This window comes from Gnatocerus cornutus, unplaced genomic scaffold (genome assembly GCF_029298725.1).
Source record: "Gnatocerus cornutus isolate USDA-ARS CGAHR unplaced genomic scaffold, icGnaCorn1.1 ctg00000023.1, whole genome shotgun sequence".
NCBI classification, from domain to species: domain Eukaryota; kingdom Metazoa; phylum Arthropoda; class Insecta; order Coleoptera; family Tenebrionidae; genus Gnatocerus; species Gnatocerus cornutus.
Window position 1 is genome coordinate 1,299,189 of NW_028275375.1, and position 22,886 is coordinate 1,322,074.

At 34.3% G+C, this 22,886-nt stretch overlaps 1 protein-coding gene across 1 annotated transcript in view; it reads left to right on the top strand.

The window, feature by feature from the left end:
• Positions 1-12,118: 12,118 nt before the first annotated feature.
• LOC148166284 (protein dachsous-like) overlaps positions 12,119-22,886 on the top strand; it is a 174,178-nt gene continuing 163,410 nt past the window's right edge. Inside the window, exons 1-2 of the mRNA XM_088048704.1 lie at positions 12,119-12,355; positions 12,751-14,487. Of these exons, the coding sequence (XP_087904830.1) occupies positions 12,769-14,487 (1,719 nt within the window). The 5' untranslated portion in view covers positions 12,119-12,355; positions 12,751-12,768. The remainder of the gene's footprint in view (positions 12,356-12,750; positions 14,488-22,886) is intronic.

The window sequence follows — 22,886 nt, forward strand, 5'->3', positions numbered from 1 at the left end:
AGAATTAGCGAGTGATAAAAACTGGTTACAACTAGGAAAATACTCGGAAACCAGTTTTCAGGAGGAAAAACGGATGTAGACACGTTCTTAATTAACTTTTAATTTTAGTTTCATTTATACACTCTGTGTATGGATTTTAACAAAAACTAGTTCTACTCGCCGCTACGATTGTATCAGATGCAAATTGCACAACTTGAGGCCGTAATCTATAATTTTCACGTTTTTTCAGCCCTTTCGATAAGAACTTGTAATTAGTCTCGATTCGTTAAAATCCGAAAATTATTATCATATAGGAACACCGCAGATAACACATTCTCGTAAATATTCATAGAAATCCATTAGTTTAAAAATTGTTTATCTTTTTAATTTGACTTTATTTTACTTGTTTTTAGTTATTTACTGTTGAAACGAAGAGAATAAATTAAATATTGATGGTTCTATGTTTAACCACCTACAGCTTCTAATAGGAACCAAGGATGACTATAAAACTTGAGCTTAGCTTGTACTTGTTTGTAACTCAAGTGTCAAGGTTTCAAACGAAAAAATTTATTGACTGGCTGAGCTACTACTTTATATAAAAATTTGATAACTTTGATTTATGTCCAAGTGGTCTGAATTTTATTTCCTCTTGTATCAGTGTCATGTAAAGAGCTAAATCTCGAGAATTTTACAATTTGTGAGTTGTTAAAACCGTTAACTTGGAAAGAAGGAAGGAAGAGAATTAATGAATTAAACGATGAGAACGAATTTTTGATTTTGAGTTGGTTTTACAAGAAAAAAATTTCTGAAATTTTCTCTTTTTGTTCTAAAATTCTATAATTCAATACACTTAATAAACATCTATAAAGTAGTAAATATGCGAAATTTGATTGTTCTAATCTTAAAACTGTTAGAGTTACAAAATTTAAAAGAAAATTTTTGATTTTGAGTTAATCCTGCATATAAAAAATTCTAAAATTTTCTCTTTTTGTTCTAAAATTCTGTAATTTAATACACTTTATAAGCATCTTTAAAGCAGTAAATATACCAAATTTTGTTGTTCTAATTCTAAAACTGTCGAAGTTAAGGAATTTAATGTAAAATCTTAGATTTGGAGTTAATCGTACAAGTAAAAAATTCTAAAATTTTCACCTCCTGTTCTAAAATTCTATAATTTAAGACACTTAATAAGCATCTTTAAGCTAGTAAATACACCAAATTTCATTGTTCTAACTTTAGCAGTGTCAAAGTTACAAAATTTAATAGAATTTTTTTTATTTTGAGTTAGTCCTACGAGTAAAAAGATCTAAAATTTGTTCTTCTTGTTTTAAAATTTTAAAATTTAATACACTTAATAAGAATCTTTAAGGTAGTAAATACAACAAATTTCATTGTTCTAACTTTAAAACTGTTTTTGATTTTGAGTTGGTTTTACAAAAAATTCTGAAATTTTCTCTTTTTGTTCTAAAATACTATAATTTAATACACTTAATAAACATCTCTAAAGTAGTAAATATGCGAAATTAGATTGTTCTATTCTTAAAACTGTTAGAGTTACAAAATTTACAAGAAAATTTTTGATTTTGAGTTAATCCTGCATATAAAAAATTCTAAAATTTTCTCTTTTTGTTCTAAAATTCTGTAATTTAATACACTTTATAAGCATCTTTAAAGCAGTAAATATACCAAATTTTGTTGTTCTAATTCTAAAACTGTCGAAGTTAAGGAATTTAATGTAAAATCTTAGATTTGGAGTTAGTCTTACAAGTTAAAAATTCTAAAATTTTCACCTCATGTTCTAAAATTCTATAATTTAAGACACTTAATAAGCATCTTCAAGCTAGTAAATACACCAAATTTCATTGTTCTAACTTTAGCAGTGTCAAAGTTACAAAATTTAATAGAATTTTTTTTATTTTGAGTTAGTCCTACGAGTAAAAAAATCTAAAATTTGTTCTTCTTGTTTTAAAATTTTAAAATTTAATACACTTAATAAGAATTTTTAAGGTAGTAAATACAACAAATTTCATTGTTCTAACTTTAAAACTGTTTTTGGTTTTGAGTTGGTTTTACAAAAAATTCTGACATTTTTTTTTTGTTCTAAAATACTATAATTTAATACACTTAATAAACATCTCTAAAGTCGTAAATATGCGAAATTAGATTGTTCTATTCTTAAAACTGTTAGAGTTACAAAATTTAAAAGAAAATTTTTGATTTTGAGTTAATCCTGCATATAAAAAATTCTAAAATTGTCACTTTTTGTTTAAAAAATTTAAAATTTAATACACTTAATAAGCATCTATAAAGTAGTAAATGAATCAAATTTTATTGTTCTAACTCTAAAAGTGTTCGAGTTACGAAATTTAATAGAAAATTTGTGACTTTGAGTTAGTCCCACAAGTAAAAAATTCTAAAATTGTCACTTCTTGTTCTAAAATTCTGTAATTTAATACACTTAATAAGAATTTTTAAACCAGTAAATATACCAAATTTTGTTGTTCTAATTCTAAAACTGTCAAACTTACGGAATTTATTGTAAAATCCTAGATTTGGAGTTAGTCCTACAAGTAAAAAATTCTAAAATTTTCACCTTGTGTTCTAAAATTCTATAATTTAAGACACTTAATAAGCATCTTTAAGCTAGTAAATACACCAAATTTCATTGTTCTAACTTTAGCAGTGTCAAAGTTACAAAATTTAATAGAATTTTTTTATTTTGAGTTAGTCCTACGAGTAAAAAGATCTAAAATTTGTTCTTCTTGTTTTAAAATTTTAAAATTTAATACACTTAATAAGAATCTTTAAGGTAGTAAATACAACAAATTTCATTGTTTTAACTTTAAAACTGTTTTTGGTTTTGAGTTGGTTTTACAAAAAATTCTGAAATTTTCTCTTTTTGTTCTAAAATACTATAATTTAATACACTTAATAAACATCTCTAAAGTAGTAAATATGCGAAATTAGATTGTTCTATTCTTAAAACTGTTAGAGTTACAAAATTTACAAGAAAATTTTTGATTTTGAGTTAATCCTGCATATAAAAAATTCTAAAATTTTCTCTTTTTGTTCTAAAATTCTGTAATTTAATACACTTTATAAGCATCTTGAAAGCAGTAAATATACCAAATTTTGTTGTTCTAATTCTAAAACTGTCGAAGTTAAGGAATTTAATGTAAAATCTTAGATTTGGAGTTAGTCCTACAAGTTAAAAATTCTAAAATTTTCACCTCCTGTTCTAAAATTCTATAATTTAAGACACTTAATAAGCATCTTTAAGCTAGTAAATACATCAAATTTCATTGTTCTAACTTTAGCAGTGTCAAAGTTACAAAATTTAATAGATTTTTTTTTATTTTGAGTTAGTCCTACGAGTAAAAAAATCTAAAATTTGTTCTTCTTGTTTTAAAATTTTAAAATTTAATACACTTAATAAGAATCTTTAAGGTAGTAAATACAACAAATTTCATTGTTCTAACTTTAAAACTGTTTTTGGTTTTGAGTTGGTTTTACAAAAAATTCTGAAATTTTCTCTTTTTGTTCTAAAATACTATAATTTAATACACTTAATAAACATCTCTAAAGTAGTAAATATGCGAAATTAGATTGTTCTATTCTTAAAACTGTTAGAGTTACAAAATTTAAAAGAAAATTTTTGATTTTGAGTTAATCCTGCATATAAAAAATTCTAAAATTGTCACTTTTTGTTTAAAAAATTTAAAATTTAATACACTTAATAAGCATCTTTAAAATAGTAAATGAATCAAATTTTATTGTTCTAACTCTAAAAGTGTTCGAGTTACGAAATTTAATAGAAAATTTGTGACTTTGAGTTAGTCCCACAAGTAAAAAATTCTAAAATTGTCACTTCTTGTTCTAAAATTCTGTAATTTAATACACTTAATAAGAATTTTTAAACCAGTAAATATACCAAATTTTGTTGTTCTAATTCTAAAACTGTCAAACTTACGGAATTTATTGTAAAATCCTAGATTAGGAGTTAGTCCTACAAGTAAAAAATTCTAAAATTTTCACCTTGTGTTCTAAAATTCTATAATTTAAGACACTTAATAAGCATCTTCAAGCTAGTTAATACACCAAATTTCATTGTTCTAACTTTAAAACTGTTTTTGGTTTTGAGTTGGTTTTACAAAAAAATCTGAAATTTTCTCTTTTTGTTCTAAAATACTATAATTTAATACACTTAATAAGCATCTTCAAAGTAGTAAATATACCAAATTTCATTGTTCTCACTTTAAAAGTGGCAAAGTTGCAAGATTTAATAGAAAATTTTTGATTTTGAGTTAGTCCTGCGAGTAAAAAATTCTAAAATTTTGACTTTTTGTTTTAAAATTTTGTAATTCAATTTCACAAGTTGTATATCTACTAAATTTGATTGATCTGTGAAGTATGTTAAATGGTGGAGGAGCATAAAGCAGACTTTTCTGGATCTGCGAAGACGACGAAGAAAATAGCTAAAAAACGTAATTATTGTTATTATAAAATATCAGTATAATTGCTTCAGTATCAACTCTTTGGATTACGGTAAATCGTGGAACGTTTTTCGAAATGTAACAAAGTTTGTTGTTGCTCAAACGTGAGAGTTGAGGTCATTAGCTAAAACCAGTCCATCTGAATGATTTGGTTGAAAGATCTGCAAGAGGAGTTCCCGAAAGTAGAGTTTATGCTATTGAAATATGAAATTGTGAGAAAAACCGTAGTAATCTTTTGTCGTGTCTGTCGGATCCTCCTATTTTTCTACGACGATATTAACTATCACATTCTTAGCACAGAGTCCGTGCGTGCCGCGTCCATGTTATTACACTAATTATTTCAGAGAACTCCAATCCCATGGGTTTTTATCAAGGCATGAAAGTGGCCCCGACGAAAACGTTGTATGTACACAGGAAACCAACGGCGCTACAAAAGCACACAGAAAAATCCAATGGTTTCACACAATGGATCGAATGAAGCGTATCACTTCATACCTGCCGAAATGATTACCTGGCCAGTTTACGGCGTCGCTTCTTTCGGGAAATCGGAGCCGTCGAGGTCGTCACGTCCTCTGGAATCGTTTCCGCTAATTAGTGGATATGATAGGCCTTATCTGATCCATGCCCGACACAAATTTATTTGCAATTAGAGGAATTTCCCTCGGTGCACGTATCTGATCCTTTCTCTCGACCGAGTAAAATTTCTCTTCGTTTTTTCAGAAGGAATGACCATAGGATGAGTCGACAAAAGCGGCTCAAAACAAAAAACTTACTTAATGTCGGACCGATAGACCACGAAAGATGAAAGAACGAGAGTTCGTGGAAACGGAACGTTTCGAAAAAAGCGGATTTAGTGTTTTAAGCACTGATGAGCTTAATGAAAGGAGCGGACTAAAAAACGGCAAGTAACGCGATTCTCACGCGGATTTTGATTCCTCGACCAACGCGCTGGGAAGGTCACAAAAATTCTAGCATTCGTTTATTTTTCTTCTAAGCGAGGATTTTTGCAAAAATCGCACATCATTCCTTTGCGAGATAACGAGTGCTCGATAATCATCAGTAATGAATTATTAGGTTTTTTAGATCCGCAGTTGCTGCTTCACGTCAAAGAAGTTTTGACGAAGCAGCAGTCCACCTTGATTTAGAAAAAATACACAGGTCTTCCTCTTTTCGATACTCGGTAATGAAACGAGTAATTTATTAACGCTGATATAATTTGAGATCGTGATAGTTTTCTCAAGTAGCACCGCAAATTTATAATTTGTTTGCAACAGGAAACTGACGCAAAATGAAGAGTCTTCATAAAGTAATGAATTTACCAAATTTCATTGTTCTAACTTTAACACTGTCAAAGTTCGGAATTTAATAAAAAATGTTAGATTTTGAGTTAGTCCTCTACAAGTAAAAAATTCTAAAAATTTTAATTCTTGCTCTAAAAATCTACAATTTAATACACTTAATAAGCATGTCCAAAGTAGTAAATGTACCTAATTTCATTGTTTTAGCTTTAAAGCTGTCGAAGTTACAGAATTTAATAGCAAAATGTTAGATTTTGAGTTAGTCATACAAGGAAAAAATTCTAAAGAAATTTCTTTTTGTTCTACAATTCTATAATTTAATACACTTAATTAGCATCTCCTAAGTAGTAAATTTACAAAATTTCATTGTTCTAACTTTAAAACTGTCGAAGTTACGGAATTTAATAAAAAATGTTAGATTTTGAGTTAGTCCTCTACAAGTAAAAAATTCTAAAAATTTTAATTCTTGCTCTAAAAATCTATAATTTAATACACTTAATAAGCATGTCCAAAGTAGTAAATGTACCTAATTTCATTGTTTTAGCTTTAAAGCTGTCGAAGTTACAGAATTTAATAGCAAAATGTTAGATTTTGAGTTAGTCATACAAGGAAAAAATTCTAAAGAAATTTCTTTTTGTTCTACAATTCTATAATTTAATACACTTAATAAGCATCTCCTAAGTACTAAATGTACCAAATTTTATTGTTCTAACTTTAAAACTGTCGAAGTTACGGAATTTAATAAAAAATGTTAGATTTTGAGTTAGTCCTCTACAAGTAAAAAATTCTAAAAATTTTAATTCTTGCTCTAAAAATCTACAATTTAATACACTTAATAAGCATGGCCAAAGTAGTAAATGTACCTAATTTCATTGTTTTAGCTTTAAAGCTGTCGAAGTTACAGAATTTAATAGCAAAATGTTAGATTTTGAGTTAGTCATACAAGGAAAAAATTCTAAAGAAATTTCTTTTTGTTCTACAATTCTATAATTTAATACACTTAATAAGCATCTCCTAAGTAGTAAATGTACCAAATTTTATTGTTCTAACTTTAAAACTGTCGAAGTTACGGAATTTAATAAAAAATGTTAGATTTTGAGTTAGTCCTCTACAAGTAAAAAATTCTAAAAATTTTAATTCTTGCTCTAAAAATCTACAATTTAATACACTTAATAAGCATCTCCAAAGTAGTAAATGTACCTAATTTCATTGTTTTAGCTTTAAAGCTGTCGAAGTTACAGAATTTAATAGCAAAATGTTAGATTTTGAGTTAGTCATACAAGAAAAAAATTCTAAAGAAATTTCTTTTTGTTCTACAATTCTATAATTTAATACACTTAATAAGCATCTCCTAAGTAGTAAATGTACCAAATTTTATTGTTCTAACTTTAAAACTGTCGAAGTTACGGAATTTAATAAAAAATGTTAGATTTTGAGTTAGTCCTCTACAAGTAAAAAATTATAAAAATTTTAATTCTTGCTCTAAAAATCTACAATTTAATACACTTAATAAGCATGTCCAAAGTAGTAAATGTACCTAATTTCATTGTTTTAGCTTTAAAGCTGTCGAAGTTACAGAATTTAATAGCAAAATGTTAGATTTTGAGTTAATCATACAAGGAAAAAATTCTAAAGAAATTTCTTTTTGTTCTACAATTCTATAATTTAATACACTTAATAAGCATCTCCTAAGTAGTAAATGTACCAAATTTTATTGTTCTAACTTTAAAACTGTCGAAGTTATGGAATTTAATGGAAAATGTTAAACTTTGAGTTAGTCCTACTAGTATAAAATTCTAAAAATTTCTCTTTTTATTCTAAAATTCTATAATTTAATACACTTAATAAGCATCTTCAAAGTAGTAAATGTACTAAATTTTATTGTTCTAACTTTAAAATTGTCGAAGTTACGGAATGTAATAAAAAGTGATAGATTTTGAGTTAGCCCTACAAGTAAAAAATTCTAAAAATTTTAATTTTTGTTCTAAAAATCTACAATTTAATACATTTAATAAGCATCTCCAAGGTAGTAAATGTACATAATTTGATTGTTTTATCTTTAAAGCTGTCAAAGTTACGGAATTTAATGGCAAAATGTTAGATTTTGAGTTAGTCCTGCAAAAAAACTTCTAAAAATGTTTCTTTTTTTTTTAAATTCTATAATTGAATACACTTAATTAGCATCTCCTAAGTAGTAAATGTACCAAATTTCATTGTTCTAACTTTAAAACTGTCGAAGTTACGGAATTTAATGGAAAATGTTAAACTTTGAGTTAGTCCTACTAGTAAAAAATTCTAAAAATTTTAATTTTTGCTTTAAAAATCTACAATTTAATACATTTAATAAGCATCTCCAAAGTAGTAAATGTAGCTAATTTGATTGTTTTATCTTTAAAGCTGTCAAAGTTACGGAATTTAATGGCAATTGTTAGATTTTGAGTTAGTCCTACAAGGAAAAAATTCTAAAAATGTTTCTTATTGTTCTAAAATTCTATAATTTAATACACTTAATTAGCATCTCCTAAGTAGTAAATGTACCAAATTTCATTGTTCTAACTTTAAAACTGTCGAAGTTACGGAATTTAATGGAAAATGTTAAACTTTGAGTTAGTCCTACTAGTAAAAAATTCTAAAAATTTTAATTTTTGCTCTAAAAATCTACAATTTAATACATTTAATAAGCATCTCCAAAGTAGTAAATGTAGCTAATTTGATTGTTTTATCTTTAAAGCTGTCAAAGTTACGGAATTTAATGGCAATTGTTAGATTTTGAGTTAGTCCTACAAGGAAAAAATTCTAAAAATGTTTCTTATTGTTCTAAAATTCTATAATTTAATACACTTAATTAGCATCTCCTAAGTAGTAAATTTACCAAATTTCATTGTTCTAACTTTAAAACTGTCGAAGTTACGGAATTTAATGGAAAATGTTAAACTTTGAGTTAGTCCTACTAGTAAAAAATTCTAAAAATTTTAATTTTTGCTCTAAAAATCTACAATTTAATACATTTAATAAGCATCTCCAAAGTAGTAAATGTAGCTAATTTGATTGTTTTATCTTTAAAGCTGTCAAAGTTACGGAATTTAATGGCAATTGTTAGATTTTGAGTTAGTCCTACAAGGAAAAAATCTAAAAATGTTTCTTATTGTTCTAAAATTCTATAATTTAACACACTTAATTAGCATCTCCTAAGTAGTAAATTTACCAAATTTCATTGTTCTAACTTTAAAACTGTCGAAGTTACGGAATTTAATGGAAAATGTTAAACTTTGAGTTAGTCCTACTAGTAAAAAATTCTAAAAATTTTAATTTTTGCTCTAAAAATCTACAATTTAATACATTTAATAAGCATCTCCAAAGTAGTAAATGTAGCTAATTTGATTGTTTTATCTTTAAAGCTGTCAAAGTTACGGAATTTAATGGCAATTGTTAGATTTTGAGTTAGTCCTACAAGGAAAAAATTCTAAAAATGTTTCTTATTGTTCTAAAATTCTATAATTTAATACACTTAATTAGCATCTCCTAAGTAGTAAATGTACCAAATTTCATTGTTCTAACTTTAAAACTGTCGAAGTTACGGAATTTAATGGAAAATGTTAAACTTTGAGTTAGTCCTACTAGTAAAAAATTCTAAAAATTTTAATTTTTGCTCTAAAAATCTACAATTTAATACATTTAATAAGCATCTCCAATGTAGTAAATGTAGCTAATTTGATTGTTTTATCTTTAAAGCTGTCAAAGTTACGGAATTTAATGGCAATTGTTAGATTTTGAGTTAGTCCTACAAGGAAAAAATTCTAAAAATGTTTCTTATTGTTCTAAAATTCTATAATTTAATACACTTAATTAGAATCTCCTAAGTAGTAAATTTACCAAATTTCATTGTTCTAACTTTAAAACTGTCGAAGTTACGGAATTTAATGAAAAATGTTAGATTTTCAATTAGCCCTTCAAGGAAAAAATTCTATTTTTTTTTCTTCTAATTATAAAATTCTGTTATTTAATACACTTAATAACCATCTTCAAAGTAGTCAGTGTTCTAAATTAGATTGTTGTAACTTTAGAACTGTCTAAGTTACGGAATTTAAATGGAAAATGTTAGATTTTGAGTTAGTCCGACAAATAAAAAATTCTAAAACTTTCTCTTCTTGTTCTAAAATTCTATAATTTAATACACTTAATAAACATCTCCAAAGTAGGAAATATACCAAATTTGATTGTTTCAACTAGAAAATTTGTTGAAGTTACGGAGTTTTATTACAAAATTTTTACTTTCGAGTTGGTCCTACATACAAAAAATTCTAAAATTCTCATTTCTTGCTTTAAAATTTTCTAATTTAATACACTTAATAAGCATCTCTAAAGTAGTAAGTATACTAAATTTAATTGCTGCAGCTTTAAAACTGCTGGAGTTACAAAATTTAATAGAAATTTTTTGATTTTGAGTTAGTCCTGCATATAAAAAATTCAAAAATTTATTCTTTTTGTTTTAAACTTCTGTAATTTATTACACATAATAAACAATTCTAAAGTAGTAAAAATACCAAATTCGATTGTTCCAGCTTTAAAACTGTCGAACTTACAGAATTTAATGGCAATTGTAAGATTTTGAGTTAGTTCTACAAGAAAAAAATCTAAAATTCTCATTTCTTGTTCTAAAATTCTGTAATTTAATACACTAATTAAGCATCACCAAAGTAGTAAATGTACCAAATTTGATTGTTTCAGCTTTAAAATTGTCGAAGTTACGGATTTTTTTTTTCTTGTTCTAAAATTCTATAATTTAAGACACTTAATAAGCATCGTCAAGGTAGCAAATAAACCAAATTTGATTGGTTTAACTTGAAAATTGCCAAAGTTACAGAATTAAAAAAAAAATGATTTGAGTTAGTTCTAGCTTTAGCAGTCCACTTGATTTATGAAAAATCCTTAGGTCTTCCTCTTTTCGATCCTCGGTAATGAAACGCGTAATTTATTAACGCCGATATAATTTGAAATCGTGCCAGTTTTCTCAAGTAGCACTGAAAACACCTAATTTGTTTGCGACAGGAAATTGAAAAGAGTTTCCATAATGAAAAATGCAGACCCCGCGTTTTCGTGCCGGTGTCCTAGAAAATCTATGGATTTATATCTTTGTATTTTTTCACCGAGAGTCGTTCTCTGCGCGATTAATCATCTCGCTATCTAATACAAGTTGTAATTTGTAATGCTCGCCAAAGATGGAATATTGCAGGATATTTCACGAAGAGTTATGTGTGTAGGTTGAACATTTTCAATAATAACTTGTTTAAACAATCTCGTTGTTGGACCGTGATATATTTTTTGCAGGGTCGTAATTGAGCGATTAGCGAATTCTTCAAACTTTCAGACTTCATGTCAGCAATTAATTTGAATATTTCGCATAAAAATATATCGGCGATCCGCCATCGACTGATTTATCGTTATTGATATGTCATAATAATTATTTATATAGAAAACATGGATATAATTAATTATAACATAAAAATACTTATAAAATTTAATTAGTCGCTATCTTGCGGCGCATAAATAATCGATGGATTAAGGAGACAACGCTGTTTATTATTCGTTTTTTTGTACGAAAATGTATGACAGGTGATTTCGTTGATTATGAGACGCGGAGGAAATCGCAGCATCGATAATGACCGCTCAGTATGGCGCTCTTGCAACATAACGACGAGAAAAACGGAAAAAAACGATCAGAAAATGTAACAGATTAAAAGAACTTATGGAAACCAGAAGCATATCTCAAGAATGTGATATGATTGAAGTGGACATGCTGAAGAAATTATATAACTTAATCAACCTTTTAGTGAATAGAGGAGATTCCCAGAAATAAAATTCATCAAGGGAGAAGTGGGTAGAGTTTCTGTGGTGAGATGAATGCGAGCGAGTTAGTTGGAAAAGGTCCCGTTTGGCATGTGCAAGGTAGTATTTTAAAATATTCGCAAATACCGTCTTAAAGAAGTCACGTTACATTTTAGCCTGCCATATTTATCGTCCGGGCCGCGTCCGCATAAGTCCGGGATTTATTATAATCATATGTGCATGAGGTTCGCGTTTTGAGGTAGCGTCGAAATCTCTCGTGGACGGATTTATTGTCGGTCGTCGTAGTCATTGGCGAACGTGAGCACCGGCGGCCCGCGAATAGACAAGACAATAGTTTGTTTCTGTGGGTTTGAGACAATGGTCCCCTTTTCAAACTTGCCGCCGTAGGTAAGTGTATACCTGTGCGCCTCGGCCTCGGCCAGGTAAGACAGGTTGCGGGGCGCGGCAGGAGGCTGTTTGGAATGCGGGGAGGGCATTCGCAGTCGCCGCTTCTACGCTCTCGCTCAGTCCATCTCAAGACCGTAGACGACGAGGCGGTCCGCGTTTCTTTTCGCTGTTTCGTCATTCAACAAGTGAGCGACGGCGCCGCCGTCACCGAGTCATAACCGGGGTGCGTGCGGAGACGTCGGTCGCGGCGTCGCGGTGCCAGTGATCTGTGTGCGAGAGTGCGCGCCGGTGTCTCGAATACGCTGGATTACGAGTTCTTCGATGGTTTGATGGTTTGATGGTTTCCCGCAGGTGAGCCAAAGACACGGCGGCAGCGCAGGAGTCGGAGCCTTTTAAAATTCGCCTTTTTTCGACGCACATTTTCCTCTCCTACACGAACGGTTAACCTCGCGAAATCGCAACGCTCACGCCTCCGGATTACCGTGCACCCGTTTTTAATCCCCGGAACGGCACCTTCAAAAGAATCCGGTAAATTGAGGAACCATTACAAACATATTTAGAGAGCGGGCGCGCGACCGACGTTTTCAGCGACGATAGTAGCGCTTTTGTTCTGGTTATTAGCAGCTCCGTATCAAGGGATGCTCCGGCCTTCCGCCTTGCCGTCGAACCACGCATTTCACCAATTTACCTCTTTTACGACTCCCATTCCTTGTCTTTTTGTCCCTTGCTAACTCTCCCCGTTGCAGGATGTGCCGCCCCCCACGATGACGACGTCAGCGACCATGTTGCTGCTCCTCCTCCTGCTGGCGGCGTCTCGGGCGGAGCACGTGCGCGACCTGGAGGTGTCCGAAGGCGCCCCCGTCGGCACCAGAATCGGCTTCATCGGCGATGGCGCTTCCGACAGTGGCCCTCCTTACCTCATCGTCCCCGTGGGTAGTGCAGTCGACACGGACCTCGCCATCGACCAAACCACCGGTGAAATCCGCACCAAGGTGTCTTTAGATCGCGAAACTCGTTCGAGTTATTCGCTTGTGGCCATCCCAATCAGCGGAGACAATGTGAAAGTGGTTGTTAAAGTGCTCGACGAGAACGACAACGCGCCGACGTTCCCTATGGCGGTGATGTCCATCGAGTTCCCGGAGAACACGCCGAGGGACGTAAAACGGACTTTGCATCCAGCGAAAGACCTGGATTTGGATGTGTTCAACACGCAGAAATACAACATCGTCTCTGGGAACGTCAACAATACGTTCAGATTGTCTTCGCATCGAGAACGAGACGGGGTGCTGTACCTCGACCTGCAGATCAACGGGTTTTTGGACAGGGAAACCACTCCAGCTTACAGTCTCGTTATTGAAGCTTTAGATGGAGGAAGTCCTCCTCTGCGAGGAGAGATGACCGTCAACATCACCATACAAGACGTTAATGATAACCAGCCGATTTTTAACCAGAGCAGGTATATTGCGACGGTGCCAGAGAACGCCACCGTGGGGACGACGGTCCTCCAGGTGTTCGCCGCTGATAAAGACGCCGGCGAGAACGGCCAGATCGAGTATTCCATCAACAGGAGACAAAGTGATCGTGATAACATGTTTAGAATTGATGCGGCGACGGGTTTCATCGTCGTGAACAAACCTCTGGACTTCGAAACCAAAGAGTTGCATGAACTCGTCATCGTCGCCAAAGACCACGGATTACAGCCTTTAGAAACCACCGCTTTCGTCTCCATCAAAGTGACGGACGTGAACGACAACCAACCCACAATTAACGTCATCTTCTTGAGCGACGATGCGACTCCTAAAATTAGCGAATCCGCGCAACCGGGTGAGTTCGTGGCGAGGATCTCCGTCAACGACCCTGACTCCAAGACGGAGTATTCTAACATCAATGTTACGTTACGTGGAGGTGATGGACACTTTGGGTTGACGACGCGGGATAACATTATATACCTGGTGATCGTCTCCTTGCCTCTAGACAGAGAGTTGCAGCCCAACTACACGTTGAATGTTGTGGCCACGGACCGTGGAAACCCTCCGCTTCACGCGTCGAGGACCATCAACTTGATGGTGACAGACATCAACGACAATGCTCCCGAGTTCGAGCAGGAGATTTACGAAGCGAATGTCATGGAGGTTTCCGACCCTGGAACGTCCGTGATCCAAGTCCTCGCCACCGACAAAGACGAAGGCAACAACAGTGCGATAATATACTCGTTGAAGGATAGCGCCGCGACGCATTCCTCCTGGTTCCAGATAGATCCACGCAGTGGTTTAGTGACAACTCGCGCTCATGTCGATTGTGAAACCGATCCGGTGCCGCGTTTGACCGTTGTTGCAACAGATAACGGGTTTCCGCCGCTATCGTCTTCGGCGACAGTGCTAGTGACCATCCACGACGTCAACGACAACGAACCCATTTTTGACCAGAGCTTCTACAACGTCTCCGTCGCGGAGAACGAGGCCGAAGGACGTTGCATTCTTAAGGTAGGGAAAAAAGGCGCTGGGATAGGTGGTGGGAATCATCGTCGGAACGCGAAAACGAACAAACAAAAGTAAAAGTTCAACCGCGAACGACACTGTTAATTGGACAGGAGGTATGACACGGTGGGTTACCGCGAACGGACGAGATATGCGACATATTTCAACCGTTTGCATTGCTGACAACACGCGGCCAATGACGACGTTAATCGACTATTTTCGCTCGGATCGGGGCGGCGGCGGCCACCCATCGATACCATTAAAAACGAACCAAACCACCAAATTTACTACAAGACCAGCCTATTTCATATGCAGGACCGCAATCAGTGACCGGCGATAACAGTTTTTCCGGTGGTGCTTGTAACCTCATCTGGCGTTCAAGTTTTACAAAAATTCAATATAAATCGTTTTTTTTAACGTATTTCGATAGGGTTCGTCACTTACGAGAGTTGAAGTCTCCAGTGAAATCACCTCTTTCTGTTCTTTTGAATAAACTTTAGAACTCGGATTTTGAAGATCCTTCAGGTTGGTGTTTAAAATTATTGTTCGGATTCTCTAGAGTCAATTCAAACTTCAAATTTCAATTCCAATTAATCTTCTCCAAAATGGATAGGAATATTTTAGTTTTATTTTTGTTTTCGACGTTTTTCCGGGAAAGTTAGTCGCTTAAAAGCGTTGAAGTCTCCAGGAAAACCGCGTTTTTTCTTGTGGAAACCAGTACACGTTTTGTAACCAAACAATAACCACCAAATTTATTACAAGAGGAGCCTATTTCATATGCAGAATCGCAATCATTGCCCGGCGATAACTGTTTTCTTATTTCCTGAAGTTTCCCAAAAAATTGGAGATATTTGCAGTTCTTATTGAGCATTGAAATCACTATTATACATGCGGCACGCACATTTTCAGCCGATTTCTTGGCTTTCAGAGCCAAACTCGCTGCACCTACCGTTCTTACTGGGCGTTTAAGTCTCTCTCTAAATCCTACAAATTTGCAGTTTTCGAGTGATTTGTCTCCGCGAAATGCGCGGTTTTGGTCGACGTAGAGATTTTCCGGTCATCGGCGCGTAAAACCGCTGCATTTTTTCGACGGATTGGTGGATTTGGGCCCGGGCGCCCACGTCCCGATAAAACATCTTGGAGTTTAAGTGCGAATCGGTGTTAGACGACTATAAAATTTCACTCTCGAGATACCGAACGAAGTGGGTCACAGGCGCAATTTGCATTGACAACAAAGTAAATAAAACTGGTAAAGTTGAAAGTTGAGGCAGCACACAGGTGCCTTAGCAGGTCGTTTCCGATTATTTCATTCGAGTCTAATTAATCATAAATCCTTTCTCTCTTGCATTCTAATGAGCGCTGCGCCCGCTTTTCACAATTCGCAGATGATGTGAACGGGGTCGAAATACAAATTTCCTGATTTCTTTCAGGGACACCTGCTTGACATATGAAATATGAATACGATGATTATGCGATTGTGTAATATTTGTATTGTGAATTTACGGTCGATTGGATTTTTATTCGAGCTGATGTCATTTCCGGGGAAAGTGCAGGATCGGTATCAAAAATTCGTTTCGTAATGATTGTCAGCAGGAACGCGAAATTTTTGGGAATAGTTTTCCGTGTAACTGGTTTTCGCTCGCAGCCATCAGAACCATATCGAATAAATAATGAGGCAAGGCCGGCGTTGACACTAACGGCTGTCCGAGCCTCCAATTATCAAAAAAACGCTTTTCTTTTAAGTTCTTTATTTTCTGTCCCAATCTACCGTTAAAATCGCCAACGTTCCTAGTGTTAAAAACCTGTTGAAACGCCGAAACTAAAAATCTCGCTTCTTTTTTTCAATGGTGAAACTTTTCTTAATTCGTGCTGGCACGGTTGTAAAAACCTAACTGTAAATGTCTCGTCCTGTATATCTCGTATTACGAGCTCTTAACGCTCACTTTCATGTTAATTGCGTTACTCAATCATACCATTGAAATTGTCGAAACCTGTCGGATCGTGGGAGGTTGGGAAAAAAAATCTGAAAGTAACAGGTTGCATCGTATGCACAGAAAAACACGTCGATGACCCGTCCAAAATCATAACATTTTTTACAGGACATCACACCGCCGCTGCTTATAAAACAAGCGTTTAAAACAGCGGGAGACACTTAATAAATTCTGTTTGGAAAACCGGCAATTTCCCGCGAGTTTCCTTTTCGGTTATTGAGTCGTTCGCTCGTGCTCTATGGTCGGCGGAGGATTTATGGCCATCGCGATTAATACCTCTTTTACATGCGATATTTTGATGGCGGACGTAAACTGGATTATTTAGGTCCTTGGCTGCAAATCCGGTCATTTTTCTCTATTAAGCAATGGTTTTTCCGGTGATGCTTGTAACCTCATCTGGCATTGAAGTTTAATAAAAAATTAATATAAATCGTATTTTTAGCGTTTGTTTGGTAGGGTTCGTCGCTTAACGAGAGTTGAAGTCTCCAGCTTTCGTCTTTCTGTTCATTTAAATCGTTGAATAAACTTTAGAATTAAGATTTTGAAGATCCTTTAGATTGACGTTTAAAATTATTGTTCGGATCCTCCAGAATCTGTCAGCACCTACTTTAGTTTAATTTTTGTTTTTGGCGTTTTGCCGGCAAAGTTACTTGCTTAAGAGCGTTAAAGTCTCCAGCAAAACCGCGGATTTTTTTTGTGGAAACCAGGTGGGTCTTGTAACCTAATCTGGCATTCAAGTTTTACAAAAAATCAATATAAATCGTATTTTTAGCGTATTATTTGGTAGGGTTCGTCGCTTAAGAGAGTGGAAGTCTCCAGCGAAATCGCGAGTTTTCTTATGGAAACCAGCACAGGTTTTCCCGGTGATTTATGGGAGAATGGCGTCCGCCGCCTCCGCTCCTCTAATTTTTCTCTATTAAGCAATATTTAAAAATCCATTAAAGCCAACACGCCGGTTTGACAAACAGGTCTTTTTTTATAAACGTTACATAAAATCGTCTGTATTCGTACAACCGGGCCTCGATAGTATCTATGGCTCGTTTTATAGCGGCAATAAAAAGGATGTTTTAAATTGTACACAGGGATTATAATTAAAAAAATATATAAAGAAATACTTAGACTTTATTATTTCGTATGGGCCGACCTCCGCATTTTAATGCCCCGGAAAATTGTCTATTTTTAATGCGGCTCATAATTTTTATTATTACAAGAATCCCTCGCAATAAAAACGATCTTTACGGCTCCTATATTGATTATAGTCGCCCTCGAGCCCAACTTTCTTTAAACTTTAATCCCAATTCATTAAACTGCTCTAAAATGAGTTTTTCCGGTAGAGTTCGTCGCTTACGTGCGTTGAAGTCTCTAACAAAATCGCGATTTTTCCCGTACAGTGCTTGTAATCTCATCTGGCATTTAAGTTTTACAAAAAATCGATATAATGCACCGGAAAATTGTCTATATGGTTCCTATATTGATTGTCGACGCCCTCAAACTCAATTTTCCTTACATTTTAATTTCAATTCTTTGAACTAAACTGCTCTAAAATGAGCTTTCTCGATAGAGTTCGTCGCTTACAGGCGTTGAAGTTTCCAGCAAAATCGCTGTTTTCCTCGCGTTAACCAGCACACATTTTTCCGATGGTGTTTGTAACCTCATCTGGCATCGGAGTTTAACAAAAAAATTCATATCTATAACGCTCAGGAAAATTGTCTTTTTTAATGCGGCTTAAAATTTTTGTTATACGAATCCCTCGCAATAAAAACGATCTTTGCGGCTCCTATGTTCTCCTCAACCCCAATTCTTTGAACTAAACTGTTCAAAAGATGAGTTTTTTCGATAGAGTTCGTCGCCTAAAAGCGTTGAAGTCTCCACCAAAATCGCGGTTTTCCTCGCGTCAACCAGCACACATTTTTCCGCTGGTGTTTGTAACCTCATCTGGCATTTAAGTTTTACAAAAAATCGCCATAACGCCCCGGAAAATCGTCTATTTTAATGCGGCTAATAATTTTTATTATTACACGAATCCCTCGCAATAAAACGATCTTTACGGCTCCTATATTGATTATCGACGCCCGCGAGCCCAACTTTCTTCTCTTTTTTTTCGAGTTGACCAACCCACCGGTGCGTTATCAACTCAATTCGCCGCAAAATCACGTCGTAAATCTGCGAATTTTTCGTGAAAGTCGCGGAGCGCCCAAGATGCCACCGGTTAATTTATTAATAACACCGATGATAATTTGTCGACTTTCACTGCTTCGCCATAAATAATCGGCACGGAGAGGCGGACGAGCGGATAAAATTCGGTCTTGCAGATCGAAAAGTCGAGGAAGAGATGTGACCTCTTGTTCTCGTTTCGGAGTTTCAGCGAGCTCCAGAAAGTGGCGCAGTCAGTGGCTTTGTTACGTGGGAGCAGATTCGCTTCAAATCGAAGAAAAATGTTTGTAGTTCTGTGGCGTAGACAGTCGTCCGTATCTTCTACGCCACATGAATTTCAAATGGTACTTACCGACCAGAAAATAGTTACAAATCGCAATTAACTCGTTCTTAGATAACATTAACATAGTCGTAAATATTTATCCGCGTTTTAGCTAAAATTGAGTTATTAGGAAGCGGCGGCTTCGATCATTAATGTTTCCGGGTAATAAACCGGAAAGAAGAACTCGCCCACTACGTTTCCGATGAATTCGTTTTATTGCAGTGGCCATATTGTCGATTTTTTATTGGGCACTCAGCGGCTATTCTTCGGATAATAAAAAAGATCTTGATAACGGCGCGCCTCTGGAGAGGTCCTTCGTCCTTCGCATAGAAAGTCGTGCGGTTCGTTGTCAAATCAATTTCTGCATTCTAACAGTGTCAGATCGACTGCGGCCGCGTTTAATTGACACATATTATGATATTAAGATGAAACGATATGCAAATAGGGGCGTCCCGTGTTTGGGGAAACGAGATCCTGCCGGTCGATAAGGACGATTGCCGGAAAATCGAGAGCAGAATGGTTTTTTGCCGATTGAGCCATAAGGTGAAATGGAACATGATCGATATTAATGAAGCAATTATACACTTAATTAGGTGGAATCGTTTGGTAGCGCGGTGGAATTTCGACTTAAATGGAACCAGGATCAACAAGAATAAGCGGAAAATTAATGGCGTGTATTTATATTGTCGACCTTATAGATAAATTTTCGATGGTACCGTTTAGTTTTATTGGACTTTACAAGCTCGCTTTTACTATTTTAAGTATTCGTACCGAAGGAATGTCGTGGCCTGATAAGTCTCGACTGTTAAAATTTAATTAATGTGTAGGAAAAGCATAAAGCTGTGGAATGACCGACGGACGATATGTTCCAAATTTTAAATTTTTAATTGACAAGAAAAAGTAGAACGAGCTTCTCAGATTTGTACACTCTTGCGAAAATTAGAGACAGCTGTTGGTACCCAGGAGCAGTCTATAAATTAATAATAATGTGGCGTTTTATTGGCACCAAATTATTGTTTGGAAAAGTCACGACCTCTTGACATTGCTGTTGTCATCTCGAGTATTAAATATCCGAGCATTGTTTACAATAACGTTAAATAACAACGAATGACTTGTGCTAGGTTTTTATGCTTCCATTGAACTTGAACGTTTGCACGCTTTTCTGGGCTTTTAAATCGCTGAATAAACTTTAGATTCAGATTTTGAAAATACTCTCAATTCTAATTAAACTGCTCTAAAATAGTTTTTGGCATTTTTTCGGTTGGGTTCGTCGCTTACGAATGTTGAAGTCTCCAGCAAAATTGCGATTTTTCTTGCGGAAACCAGCACAGGTTTTTCCGGTGGTGCTTGTTACCTCATCTGGCATTCAAGTTTTACAAAAAAAAATCTGTATAAATCGTTTTTTGGCGTTTTTTTGAAAGGGTTTGTCTCCAGCAAAATCACGACTTTCTGTTCTTTTAAATCGTTGAGTAAACTTTAGATTTCAGATTTTGAAGAACTTTTAGACTGACGTTTAAAATTATTGTTCGGATCCTCCAGAATCTGTCAATTCAAACTTCAAATTTCAATTCCAATTAATTTTCTCTAAAATAAATAGGAATATTTTGGCTTTATTTTTGTTTAGGGCGTTTTTTTGCTAGAGTTCGTCGCTTTACGAGCGTTGTAGTCTCCAAAAAATTTTGCGGCTTTTCTCACGGAAATCAGCATAGATTTTTCCGGTGGTGCGGTAACCTCATCGGGCATTCAAATTTTACCAACAATCAATATATCGATCTAGTTTTTGGCGTTTTTCTGGTAGGGTTCGTTGAAGTTTTCAACAAAATCACGTCTTTCTGTTGTTTTAAATCGTTGAATAAAGATTTTGAATATCCTTTAGAAGATTGACGTTTAAAATTATTGTTCGGATCCTCCAGAATATCTGTCAATTCTTAAACTTCAAATTTCAATTAAAATTTTTCGAAATAAACTGCTTACAAATAAATAGGGATATTTTGTTAAAATTCAAATTCTCTTTTAGAAAATAGTTATTTATGTACCAAGTCAGTAAAGTGATTCTTTATCGACCGAGTCTGAGATTACAAGCCGAGTTCGATAAAAACACATTACTGACGTGGTGCATACAAACTTTGATCGCCAACAGTTAAACCATTAGAATATAACACTAAAAAAGCAAAACTTTCATTTAAGATGTTAAATACATAGGCCTCGTTGTGTTTTTTTTTTCAAAACGTGAAACATGCAAATATGGAATATGCGTCAGGTAAATAACTACGATTGTACAAGTACAATAAAGTGAATGTTTACTTCCGCAAATCACTATGGTAATGTGTCGCTTTCTAGGCGGTGGGCGATAGGTACATTATTTTTTGACTTGAGTGGTTTTGCATAAAAAAAAATATTAACCAATAAGGAAATATCATTATTTTAAACACATCCCATAGCGCTTTAGTCACACGCTGAAAATGGCGCCGTCATTTTAGTCACAAGTTGAAATTAGCTAGCCTAACTGAAATTGACAGTTGGTTGGAAATAGATTTGTTTTAAATTTGACGTTGTAGAAAAAGTACAGTATGTAACACGGTTATAACCTACTCGAGATAGTCGTACTTTAAACACTCGCTCCGCTCGTGCTTAAATAAACTCGTGCCTAAGACGACATTTATAAGTGTTGTTACATAATATACTATTAAGTGGCCATTTTAGTGATGCTAATTGACATTGTAACACTAAAGTGGTGCTTTACTCACGAGCTGAAGTTAGACACTGATGAAATTGTGATTAATTTGTGGTTTAATTTTGAATTTGAGGTCGTAGAAAAAGTATAGTTTGTAACACGTTTAAAACTACTTAAATTTTATCCAAAAATGGACTTTCTAAGGATGTTACAAATTTGTTAAAAGACTGAAAGACTGAAATTTTTTATGTGACCTTTTCTAAGCTATAATTTCGAGCCTTTGTCCTTAGAAGCTGTGAAAACTGTAATTTCCCAAGCATGTCAAAGCGTAAACGTGAATATTCACTGTGTCATATTAAGCGGTATGAAGAAAGAGTAAACCAGATTGGGAATGCGGAATTAAGCGCGCTTAAAATACAATTAAAATTTATTGGATTAATCCGCTATTAATTAATCAGTAATATCAATTTCTAGGCAATATTTTTAATCTAGACATCTTTATGCATGGCTGTATAGAAACAAGGTCGAACAGTCACTTAGAAAATGGACCAAATTTCATTTTAGCCGGAATAATTTATTGTCGTGTTGGGAATAAAATCTTTGTTCGAACACGTTTTTCTGCAATTTCGATTGCGAAACAATAAAACTCACGCATTTTTGATCTTTCTCATTGATTAAGTGTGAGAACTGTCATATCCGCTCGTTGCAGCAGCGCCCTTGACATAAGTAAAATGTTATATTCATAATAAAAATGGAAATGACTGTTAAAACACCTAATTTAAGTCACCCACATTAATTGCCGATCAAATTTGAATAACAGAATAATAAATCTGGAAATTGGCAGAGAAGGTCCTCGCACCACAATGGCGACAGAAACGTGTAAATTCCGTTTGATTTATCCGATTAGATGGGAGCATCTCGTTTTCGTCTTAGAACTCCGCGTCAGATTGTTGACCATTTTGTCATGTCGTTGGACACATTCCACACATGACACCCGTCGGTCGTTAGCCCGCCGATCCATAACACATCCAGATCGCAATCGATGTGGCTGATCTAATTTGCTTGCACTATTAATCAACAGATGTCGCTACTTATCATGGTCGGTCGGCAAAATGCCACCATTATGTCTTGCTTCTAGCATCGCGTGTTTCCAGACACTGCCGGTTATCTGTCTTATTCCATGTCAATTAAACTTGTACACAAGGAAGACGTCTCCGCTGCAAATTAAACGAGACGAAAATCACTTTTCGGAGGTCAAACTTTC